The sequence below is a fragment of the Pyrus communis genome, chromosome 7 (assembly GCF_041283825.1).
Source record: "Pyrus communis isolate YQ-2024b chromosome 7, ASM4128382v1, whole genome shotgun sequence".
Taxonomy (NCBI): domain Eukaryota; kingdom Viridiplantae; phylum Streptophyta; class Magnoliopsida; order Rosales; family Rosaceae; genus Pyrus; species Pyrus communis.
In genome coordinates, this window is record NC_142571.1 from 19,308,434 (window position 1) to 19,320,724 (window position 12,291).

The window sequence follows — 12,291 nt, forward strand, 5'->3', positions numbered from 1 at the left end:
AATTGGCGACCGGCGAGGTGAAACCTAATATGTTGTTTATCAAATGTTTACATGCACCTGCTGGGACAAGTTACGGAAGAGCGTACTTTTCTTAATCTTTTGGTACAAGGAAAACCTCACATTAGAGAAATTGCGAACATCCAAATGTAGTTTTCTCAATGAAATAGGAGTAACCAACGGCTAAATCCAGATAACGACGGAAAAATTTAGAATACAGCTAGTAACCATTTGAGACCGATGATCTTCTAAATCGAAGCTCGCTGCATAGGTGGGTAAAATAAAACACTACTGCAGGTTTGCAGTCACGACAGCTTTCCACCCGAAAGATCAATTCGTGCTTCAAAATGGTCCACTCCAGTTTTGCTTTGCAATTTTGTACTCCTAAGAATTGAAACCTGAAAGATGGGAAATAAATTTAGTCCAAAATCTCGGATTGGATCCCCAGTTCCCCACAATCTTTGCTAGAAGTCAGATCTTGAAGGCAGAAGATGAAGCCAGTTCATGATAAAACGATCACAAAAGATTACGAAACATACCTTGGGCCGCTCCATGGCGCTCCCAAAATATCCTATTCCAAAGGATAAAGAAGTGTAAGCAGCTGCAATCTCTACAGCTTTCAACTTTGGAGAACTTCCTGCAACCTAAAAAGCAACATATGAACATACACTTCTTCCAGACAAATAAAACAAAACAAAAAATTCATTCAGACAACTAACACGAAAGGTTCTAGCTTGGAACTCACCATTATAGGAGCATCAGCTTGCACGAGTAGAATTCCGGCACTTCTATCAGTACAATTGTTATTACTCTCTTGAACAACAGAACGTAAAACTTTCATGCAAGCAGAGGCAGGGCCTGCCTGTGAACTAACCAATGAATATGACTGTCAAGTTCACATAATGGGTGTAAACCGTAATAGATTTTATTTTCTACGCAATTGATATGGTGTATAAACTACACAATTGAATAGGGATTGTAGGTCAGCCAACTCTACAGTTCTAATTATAACTTTGAAGAATCATGATCGCTTCAAACGTTGGCCAATTCAATGTGCATTAAAGCAGGCTTGTTGGTGTGTGCGTCAGTGAGTGTGAGAAGGAGGCTATCTTCAATTTCAACATTCACGTCAAGGGTAACATCTAAGAAAAAATTATATAGTAATAAGACATACACTGACAAAGAGACGCAGGACTCACGAGCTGCAAATCCTTTCATTAGATATTCTCCGGCACCACTTACACAACAGCCAACTATACATGGAGCCCCAAAAACACCTTTGGAGGATGCCCAACAGCCTGCACCGTGCATAGCTGCTAATCCCACACGCCCACCAACCTGTATTTTTTTCATACAAAAAACCTGTTGGATTTTCATTCACTAGTCACTCCAAAGAGATGACAAAGAGTGAAAATTCTTATAACCATCTGTCACCTTCAGTGCAATTCCCCCACTTGAGGCACCAGATGCTATTTGTCCTTCAGCATCCACACAAATAACACCAACAGTATCCATGATGCAATCCTCTTCAGCTCCATTATGCTTCAAATAATCGCATGGTTGAGCTCCTGATTCTAAACACGGATACAAAGATAGTATTGGTGCTCGGAAATTAGAAAATGTAGATGGTAAGTTGCACTATCAGCTTTGAAAGGAGAGGAACAGATTTTTTTTTAATATCAAAAAGCGATGAAATACCTGACATTCCAGCGGTCTCTTGAGGACTACAAGAAAGTCTAGAATCAGAATTTTCTGTCTTTGCTCTTGCATCATCAACCATGGCTTTGTACTTTCTCCATTGTGCTTTTGCTCTTTCTGTCACCAGCCACTGTTTTGAAATACACAAGATTTATTCATCTTTTATAAGAATAAATCCACAGTAGAACTCTAGAGCCACTAAATGGAAAATTAGATATGTATCTTTCGCGTTGTTTATTTCACGGAGAACATAAGCATATAAAAAAATAAAGATTAGTGATTGAGATGAAAATGATTTAAAGGTCTAAAACATCACGGTTAAAAAAAAAACTAAAATATATTACCTCATCATTGGCTGTGGTACTTGCTGCCAAAGCAAGGCCCTTGGACTTTGCCCACGCACGGGCACCTTCACCAACCAGGAAGCTACACAATGACACATTCGCTCCATTATTAAAGGAAAAGAAAATAAGAGAAAAGGAAATAAGAACAGGAGGATCAGAAAAAAAGGCTATTACAGTATACAAATATACAAATATAGAAGGAATGAAATAATAAAAAGAAAACATTGCCGAGCTGAACACAGTGATTAGAATGAAAGCTATAACTGTCTGATTAAGAGAGATGAATTAGTACATGGGAGGTATTCGGCCCAACAGAGGGGATCCCATCATTTGCTCCTTGGCCAATAAAGCAGCGACCTGGATGGGGTTTCTGACACCTGGTCTACAACATACGCAAGGGGATATTCAGTGCCGCAAGGGACAACGTATAGTCTAAATCAGTATGGAAACGGTAATATGTAAGCAGAATCAGATAAACAAAGTATCTTAAACCTGGAATTGCTCCAACAGCTCCAAATACTCCAGAATTTCCGTCCATAATACTGGCATCGCATTCTACACGACCATCTTCAGTCAAATTGGAGCCTCTGCCTGCATTCGTGCTTGGATCATCCTTTAAGACAATAATGTGATTAAAAACACAATCAATAAACAATACATTATACAGTAGGGATTGAATAGTGCTATTGCAGAAAGGAAAGAAACTTCTACTGATAACCTCTTCGTAATTGCATGTAAAGCAAATAAGAGGCACAATTCTAATCTTCTTTTGAACCTGAATCTTCTCTACTGAGTTGTTCTACATACACATTGGTGCTTTGATGAAGCACTCTGTCCTAGCTACTTGAACTTAATTCAACTGAATTCTCCAAAAAAATCTATGTGACTCCAAAAGTACGCGTCAAAGTACCAAAGTTAAACCAGTTGAACCACGAATTTATACAAAACATGAGGTAAAATCCTCCGTAAATTTCCACGGATAACTCCTTCCACGCATACATAACCATTGCACTTGCGCAAGAGAAGAAACAAATTTTAAATACCACAAATACTAGATACAGACATGCATTCCCGTGGCTAACATTCGAATACACAGCGCCATATTACGAATTTCTGCTTCCAAATATACAGTCTTCTAAGAATACACACACACAAAGAGAAAATGTACCTCCAAGACCTGAATAGCTGCAGTAACAGCATCTATGCATCTACCAGAACCCTGAAGCAAGAATAACAAACAAAAGTTACAAAACAAAAACATTCAATTACAAAAATGACGATACCAATTTTTTCAAGTTTCAATCTTTCCTTCTCTAATCATCCTCAGGCTTTCTGGGGAACCAAACAGTAGCTGGAACGATACAAATAAGAAAAAGAAAAAAGGTGCGTGAGAGAGAGGAACCTTGCGGAGGATTGAACCGGCGGCTAGACAAGCGCGTTTGACGGCGGACTTGAGGGCTTTCTCGTTAGATGGCGCGTGGTATCCAGCGCCGACGTGAACCGCCACGAAGAACGTGGCGTTTTCGTCTTCTACTTGCATTTGGTTCGCGGCGGCCATGGACTGGACTGGTTGATGGACCTAAACACTGCGTTTTAGCGTCTCAACTGATTGCTTCAGTTTCTTATGGCTTACTTCATTAAAAAAACTAACAAAAAAATCCTCAAAAACTTCCATTTAATTATCAGGATATGCAGCAATTTAGTACTATGAGCGTTTTAGGTTTGATTTTCTCCAAAAATGAATTTGAATTATATTATTGTTAGTTTATTGTAAAGTTAAGTTCACCTTTATTCCCTTAGTGTAGATAACATTGTTTGGTAAAAATAAAAAAATAAAAAAGGAAATTTTATTTAAACCCATGCAACCTCATTTAACATCCAACTTAAAATTTTGAATGTTAATTGTCTATTTTATCCTATTGCATAATTGCTATTAAGTACAAAATGAAATTAATAATAGAACTCAAATTTATCAATAAACCTAAACACTATAATTAAACCGTATGATCATTCTTTGTTTATCCTACGTTCATTCTGGCTAAAATCCTAATAACTCTCATAGAGAAAAATAAAATTTTCTATAAATGGATGATGATTTTGAAGTTTTGAATCCTCCAACCAAGGTACAACTCAATTTATGAATTTTTTGTTTGATCGATTTCAATTTTTTAGAGTTTAGAAGATGAGTATTTTGGTTATAATTTTTTTTCAATCAAAATTTCAATCAATCCTGCATAGTTTGTTTATCTTTCTGCAACAGTAAATTGATGCAGTCGGTTTCCCTGTCCATCTGCACTCCAAAGAACCTTGGATTTCGTTTGGTGCTTCTGTTTTTATATTGTTTTTTTTCTCAAGAGTTTGGTTTCGAACTTTTAACTGAGATGCATATACTTTGTATTGTCTGATCTGATGAGAGCTTAATTGCGACCACAATCATCAAAACACGAAAATAAAGCAACATCATTTGTATTTACAAGTCTATTTACAAATAAAATTCGATGCTGATGAACTAGCCATCACAAAGGTGACTGACTGACCTCAAGCTCCTCGTCAAGCATGTCCAACCGAAACAACATGAGGGACTTTTTCGTTGTCGAAGGGCAAGCTCACATACTCCCTAGCAAACTCCTCTGCAATTTCCATGGCAAGCTCACCATTCACAGCCCGGAAATACATATACAACACCGTATTCGCAGCGGCATTGTAGAGCATCAGCAACACGAGGGAAGTCGCAGTCACCACAATTTGCATCAGTTGAAGCGGCATCTTCTGACTTAAAATTTTAATGGGTGTAAAAATAAATCTACATATTGAATTGGGTTTATGGGGATATATTAGGTATTAAATTTGGATTTAAAGATATATTAATAGTTTAGTTAAAAATCAAATGGGTGCAAAGAGTAAGTTGGGCGTATAAATAGGTTAAATGAGTTTAAATAAAATTTCCCAAAAAAAAATTATCAAGATTTGCACCCTTCTTTCAACTTCGTACATTTTCAATTGCTATCCATGAATATCGTACTTCAATTTCCGAAAAAAAAACATAAGGAGTATTAGGTTACGGGACAAAAACATATGGTTAAAATAGTCCTCACATTAAAGAAGACAAATAATAGAAAGCACACGCATCAATAAGTTGTCCAGGAAAAAGCAAAAGGCACTAGAAGAAATTTCACATCTAAAAACAGTTTGCAGAAACGTCCAAAACAGTGCAATTCAGAAACAGTTCATATTTTCAAGAGAGTTTTAACGAACACTTTTGGTACTGTTCACTTTTAACGAAAATGACATTTTTACTCTAAAAAATCACTCTTAGTACTATTCACTTACAACACCATTTTGTCTTTTTGATTAAAACTCAAAGTTTTCAAGCCTTTTTCATTAGTTTTCTTTATTTTCAAGAGCAATTGACAGCCAAAAACAAAAAGAAGATAATTTATAAATAATTGTACATCATTTTTAAAAGGTTTCTTTGTAACGTAGCACCTCATTCTTGTATATACAAAGGGTTTTCCTTCATTGTAAACACACGTTACACAACTCAGGCTCACAAGCAGAGAAACACAGAGCCTTCCTAACATTCTTTCCATCCTTGTAAAAATCCTTTGTAATCATCTTTTGTACATCAATAAAAGAGCAAGTGTACATATTCAAGCAATTCTTCAGTCTAAAGGAAGCTTTCTTTCTTTCTTTTAGTGTGTTCGTTGAATTAGACTTCAAATCCAAAGCAGGGAAACACTATTTTAGTTATATTATTAGCTTGCTAAACTAATGATCATACTTTGTTCGAGCATTCTGTTATAATTTAATGTTTGCCGTACAAATAACTGAACATTAACTATGGTATCTCTGAGTTCAGCCTTTGTAATCTTATACCAGTATTGTGAGCGACCGTCATGCTGAAACATGTCGAGTTCCATGTGCAAAGTTTTATGTCTAGTTGTTATAATGGTCACTCGACCATTTAACTAGGTATTTGCTCTTGAATTTGGTATCAGAGCCTATTTTTTATCTAGGGGCTTGTGGGCCCATTCTAATGATGAACCACCTGTTTCAACTATTTTGTAAGTATCATCTAATGGTAGCGTTCATGGTTTAAGTTTAGTAGTTTCTCGTAATGACCATTATAACAACTAAACATAAAACATTGCACATAGAGCTTGACATGTTTCAGCATGATGGTCACTCACAATGCAGTTATAAGCCCACAAAGGCTTAACCTAAAGATACTGAGAATTCAGAGGTACTATAGCTAATGTCAAGTTGTTTGTATGGCAAACATTCAACTATAGCAGAGTGCTTGAACAGTATGATTATCAGTTTAACAAGCTAATAATATAATTACAATAGCGTTTCCTGTTTTGGATTAGAAGTCTAATTAACGAACACACCCAAAAAAAAAAAAAAAAAAAAGCTTACTTAAGACTAGAGAATTGCTTGGATATGTACATTTGCCTTTTTATTGCTATACAAAAAATGATTACAAATGATGTTTACAAGGATGGAAAGAACGCAAGGAAGGCTCTGTGCTTCCCTGCTTGTGAGTATGAGTTGTGTTCCGTGTGTTTATAACAAAGGAAAGCTCTTCTTATATACATGAATGAGGGTGCTACGTTACAAAAAAACTTTTGTAGAATATCTTCTTTATATTTGGTGCTATCACTATTTCTAAAAAAATTGGATGTTTTTAAATTGCACTGTTTTTGGACATTTCTGTCAACTATTTCTAGATGTGAAATTTTTTTTCTTCTTGTGCCTTTTGCTTTTTCATGGACCACTTATTGTTGCATGTCCTTTTTGTGGATGCAAATTTCTTTCTCCTTGATGTTGGACAAAATTACACCTACAAAACAAGTAACACATTTGGTCAAGGCCAAGAGCCTTACGCGCCCACGATGAATGGGGGGGACTTTGGCCGAAGAACCTCCGATGCTAAAGTTAGAATTTTGATAGAAAAATGTTTGGGGAATTTTTGAGTATTTAGCAAGAGTCAAGACCTAGGTTTTTAGAGGAAATGAGGTTGAATATATAGTGCATGGCCGGTCCCTTTGGGAGAGAAGGTGACCGGCCTTTTGTGTATTTTTTTTGGGTGTAATTGGTGGTTTAATTGGTCATTAATAGATTAATTAGGTAATAAATCCATTAATTAGCCAATTAACATAATTTAAAAGAAATGTTTTGGGGGTTACCTTGTGGAGAAGATTTGATGAGGATGGATGAAATAGATTTAAAAATAAATACCTATTTGGGCACTTTTGACTTGATTGTCGGATGTTTGTCCACTGCTTGCGCGTAGGAATTTTGGTGCTCCTCAAGGGTAAGTTTGTCATTTTTGCCCAAAAATCCACGTGTCACCTCTTGATTATTTTTGGCTCCACAAATGCCCCCACACCTGTTGGGCTGCTCGTAGGAAAGGGCAGCAGGTGTAGCGATTTTCTTACTTTAGGAAACGTAGAATTGTTTCCTATTTTGATGTTGATTTCCTCTTTAATAGGAAATTATATCCTTCTAGGAAAGGGAAATAAATTTCTCTCAAAGCCTATTTAAGTCCACCTTAAGTGGGTTATTAAATCAACTTTGGAAAGCGATTTATTCTACCCTACAAGAGAGAGATAGTTTAAAGGATATTTGTTCCCCCTCCTCTAGCAATCTTCTACATCTTGCCCGTGCAAATAATTGTCTTTCGTTGCTTTCTTCATCTTCTCCGCGCCGCATCGAGGTAAGAAAAAATTAATTTTCCTTGTCTTTTTCTTGGATAGTGTTGTCGCGGGGCAGCCGTCGGGGTGGTGTGGCACGTCAGTTGGTTAGGGCTAGGAGTCGGCTTGGTATGGGCCAAGGAGGTGTTGTGGCAAGAACCACTGCTTAGGCTGCTCAGCTTGGCTAGAGCCAAAGGCAACTTGCGCAGTTGGGGCAGCAGATTGAGGCGCTGGGGCGCAGTGCTAGGCGAGCCGCATGGCTTACGTCTTTTAGGCTCTTGGACCTGACGGGGGCCAGGCCGGCGATTGAGAGAGATGATAAGGTTGTGGGCCTCATGGGCTGCTGGAATGCTGGGCATGTAGGCTTCCTGCCTGCTGGTCCGAGAGAAAAAATGAGGAAAAAACCAATATTGGTTGAGTTCCCTTGTTGAGTACCGTGAATAGCGTTGGCTGCTTAGTTCTCTTCGCTGGGAGAAATGTGGGTTACTCCCGAGAAAGAAGGTAAAGAGGATCAAGACGGATACTTTGGCTCGTCTGATCACTGTCGTGGAGCCTATTGTGAATAAAGGTGGAAAGAAGAGATATTCCCCGTCTGCTTAAGAAATGCTGGTTAAGAAAAAACTGAAGATTTCCTTCGCTACTCGTGAGGGTTCGTCTGCTGTCGAGAGGCCTATGATTGACATGACTTCTTCCAATGGGAAGAAAAATGAGGCTACTATATTTCAGCCTGTGGCGCCTGCTATGTCGAGAATAGCTAATTTGATTGCTGCTAGTATTGCTCAGTGTAGAGGTCTTGTCATGCCCCCAATGCCGAAGTCTATGTCAAGACGTTTGTTAGGAGTTAAGCCGGTTCTTCATCGGAAATGCTTGATATTATGAAGAACGATAAGGTAGACTATGCTGCTAAAGTGGCGCTAAAGCCCACTCCCTTTGCTGCTGAGACTGATTCACCTACTGGGAAGGAAGAGATTGCTCGCGTGGGCAGCTGTGAGAAATCTACTAAACCTGCTTCTAGGGAGGCTGCTAAGATTTGTGTGCTCTTCAAACCAGATCTGCTTTGAAGACATGGATGCTTGTGCCAAGTTTGTTGATGGCATTAAAAAGGTTTGTTTGCCCAAGTTCCTTTGCGAAGTATACAACCCAATTTAGAAGGATTGCTCTACTTGCTATGATGTAGATATAGCAAGGTTGCCAAAGAGGTGGCGAAGACTCTGGCAGCTGAAACTTATTCCTCCGTCGAAGGGATCAAAAGGTTGGATTCTGAGTTGCTTTGAAGGGGTCTAATATTTCTGCCCTCACTTCTCTGTAGCTTGAGACCACTCGCCAATAGATCATTGACTAGAAGGCTAGGCTTGATGCAATCCAATTTAAGTATGAAAGTGCAGAGAAGGAGATTGGATGTTACATACCTCATATTCAAGATCTTGAGTTTGCAGTTTTTGTGCTTCGTTTCGCTGCTTATGCAAAAGATGAATAGTTGATTGCTGCTTATAATCAAGTGATCCATTTCAAGAGAATCATCGATAGGCTTGAACTCTAAGTGTTGGAACTTCAAGGTGTACTGAAGATTAACGAAAGTCTGAAGAAGGAAGTGGATGAGCTACAATGTGTCCGTGTTGGTCTGCTCGAGAAGAATAAGTAGCTGAAGGGTGAGAAAGAGGGGCTCGAGGTTTCGAGACCTTCTCTATTTTTCTGGAAGACTTGCTTTTACTTTTGAGGCTTCCATTGGTAAAGTAGTTGAAAAAGTTGGTGTCCAAGCTAGGGCAGCTGGGGGTGAAGCACTGGATGATGCTGCTACTAAGAGCGTCGCGGCTACTGAAGGTGTGGTGACTGAGTAGTCATGGGGATGTCCAAGCTGCTGAAGTGTAGTCTTCTAGGTAGCCTTTAGGATTTTCTTTGTTTTTCCTTGTAGCTCTTGTTTTTCTTAAACTCCTTTGGCCTTTGCTAGTTGTTTATAAACATGCTTTATTCGTTTCTCTTCATCTGCGCTTCTTTTTTTCATGCCCTAACCTTTAGACTTTATAAACCAGTGGCAGGCGTGCTATTTTTTTATAAGCAGATAGGCCCGGGTGGCCTATGCAGCCGTAGGTGTTGGTGTAGAACTTTGCAAAGTTGTTAGCCATAGGGTTGGTAAGGTAGGAACTGCATAAGAAGTGGTGCCCGTCGAGTTGCTTAAGTCTTCGGGCTTTAATGTAGTGGGAGGTTACACATAGTACTTCTTCAGATTGTAGGCACTCCACTGCTTTTTGATCTTTTTGTCGTTTCATGGTGGCGAGGGTGTAATTACTCTTGCCGCCTACTTTGCTGATCTTGTACGGACCTTCCCAAATGGGATCCATCTTTTTGGAGCCTTCTCTACAGCCAATGATGAAGGCTTTTCTTAGGACTAGATCTTTGGGCTAGAACTACTGGATCTTGGCCCTTTTGTTGTAGTTAGAGAGGAGTTGATGCTGGTAGGCTATGATGCGAGTGATGGTCTGCTTGTGCTTCTCCTCTACTAGATCTAAGCTTGTGGACATCTCCTTACTGTTTTACTCAATGCTTGGTAGTAAAGCGATGATACTTGGCTTGATGACATTGGGTTGAATGATTGCTTCTGAGCCAAATGCCAAAGAGAAAGGAGTTTCACCGGTTGCTCGTCTTTTGGTGGTGCGACATCCGGGGACTTCGTCTGGCCATTTTCCCTTCTTGTTGGTGAGGGATTTCTTGAGGCAGTTGAGGACCATCTTGTTGGATGCTTCGGCCCGCCTATTTCCTTGAGGATATCTCTGCGTGGATATGTGCTACTTGATGCCATACTTTTGGAAGAATTTCGCCACATCTTTGCCCATGAATTACAGGTCGTTATCGGTGACGATGGATTGAGGGATGCCAAATCGACGAATGATGTTCCTCCATATGAAGTGCTCTATGTCTGTCTGAGTCGTGGTCGTCTTGGGCTCTGCTTCTACCTATTTGGTGAAGTAGTCGGTTACCACAATCATTATGCCTCTGCCCCCAATAGCAGGCGACATAAGTCCTACCAGGTCGATTGCCCACTGCATGAACGGCCAAGGATTTATCTGTTGGTGTAGCTCGCTGGTAGGCAGTGCTGGTCTCAGTTTGTAGCGTTGGAAACGATCTTATTTTTGTACTAACTTCTTAGCATCTCGGTGCGTGGTAGGCCAACAGTAGTCTGCGTTAAGAGCCTTTTGTGCTAAGGATTAAACTCTGGAGTGATTTCCACAAACGCCTTTGTGGATTGAGCTTAGAACCTTCAAGTCATCGGGAGGCGCTAGTCAGTGGAGATGTGGTCCGGTGTAAGATTTTTGAATGAATGTCGTTCCACATATAGTAGCGTGCTGCGTTGATTTGGAGTTTCCTAGACTCCAATCTTTCCGTGGGGAATATGCCATTGACCATGTAGTCCACAATGGAATCTTGTCAGTTTGGAGTGGTACTAACCTGTGACACCTCAACTACTAGCTTCACCTTTATGCTTGGCTCGTCTAAATACTCCACCGAAATAGAGTGTTTAAGTTGGTGGTCGAGGGCGGAGCCTAGGCTGGCTAGTGATTAGCTGGGAATCAGAATGAATTACGAGCTTTTTCACCGCTAAGTTTTTTTCCATTCGGAGGCTTGCTAGTAGGGTCTCGTTCTCTGCTTCATTGTTAGATGTTTTGAAGCCTAGAGTGATTGCTTGTTTAGGTATCGAATCATCTGGGGTGACAAGGACTACGCCTGCTCTCAGACCTTTGTAGTTGGACGCGTCCTTGACATGCAAATGCCAAAAGTCTCCATCGGGTGGAACAGGCACGGCTAAGGTGTGCTCGGCTACCTTCGGGGCATCGTTGGGCCGCTCTGTTGCGTCGTGAATGCATGGTAGGGAATCGTGGAGCTGGAGCGATGTTACACGTAACAAGAAATGCTCAACTACCAGTATTGGACCATTCTAGAGCTAAATTATGGAGCAAGGGTCGGCTAGGGCCGTGTGACACGTAGCATGAGGTGGTGCTCAACTGCCGGTACATGTTGCTCATATGTAGAATCTTTTGAGGCAACAAAGACAAAACTTGATTCCAAGTGTGTCCTTCCAGTGTTCGTCTGCCCTTGGCGTTTATTTTGGGCCAAGTTATTGCATTCGTCAGAAAATTTTACACCAGCCAGTGTCTACACCTTTATCGTTGTGCTTCTGGATTGGGCGAAATAGTGCGTCATAAGGATGACTGCGTGAGTCTGAAGGTAAAAACTTGAGCTTCCGGGTTGTAATAACTATCGCCAAAGTTAGCTTTTGAATTTCTGGTAACATCGAGGATAACTTTTGAACTGTGAAATATAGGTAGTCAGGCCCTCAAATCTTCTCGTATAATGGTAGAGCTTATTGCTGCTTCAGATACTGTCAAACATGTGAATAAGTCATCCACTGCTTCTGGTTTGGATAGTAGGGAGGTGATGTCGGGTACTTCTTAAAGTCCTTGAATGTGCATTGGCGAGCCTCGTCCCAAAATGTATGCTTCTCTGCCACAGTGAAAGAGTCTGCTAGAGTTAGATCTTCTTTCATGATCAATTTTCCGAAT

The 12,291-nt window shown here is 40.0% G+C and overlaps 1 protein-coding gene across 2 annotated transcripts; it reads right to left on the minus strand.

The window, feature by feature from the left end:
• Positions 1–70: 70 nt before the first annotated feature.
• On the minus strand, positions 71–3,745 carry LOC137734100 (N-terminal nucleophile aminohydrolases (Ntn hydrolases) superfamily protein). 2 transcript variants are annotated; one of them, XM_068473381.2, is made up of 11 exons: positions 3,442–3,745; positions 3,208–3,258; positions 2,532–2,652; positions 2,332–2,416; positions 2,040–2,121; positions 1,696–1,825; positions 1,432–1,571; positions 1,172–1,335; positions 743–866; positions 537–641; positions 71–395 (listed from the first exon to the last, which is right to left on the minus strand). In XM_068473381.2, exons 1-11 carry the CDS (start codon positions 3,595–3,597, stop codon positions 303–305), a joined length of 1,251 nt encoding a protein of 416 aa, XP_068329482.2. In that variant the 5' UTR covers positions 3,598–3,745; the 3' UTR covers positions 71–302. The 2 variants fall into 2 exon arrangements, 1 of the variants encoding a protein (XP_068329482.2); XR_015963991.1 differs by having other exon boundaries at positions 171–395; positions 537–634.
• Between the last annotated feature and the right edge of the window lie 8,546 nt (positions 3,746–12,291).

Coding starts and splice junctions, on each gene's coding strand:
- LOC137734100 (XM_068473381.2), bottom strand. CDS start 3,597: ATGGCCGCCGCGAACCAAATGCAAGTAGAAGACGAAAACGCCACGTTC. Junction 3,259..3,441: donor CCGGTTCAATCCTCCGCAAG/GTTCCTCTCTCT, acceptor TTCTTGCTTCAG/GGTTCTGGTAGATGCATAGA. Junction 396..536: donor GCGCCATGGAGCGGCCCAAG/GTATGTTTCGTA, acceptor CCCATCTTTCAG/GTTTCAATTCTTAGGAGTAC.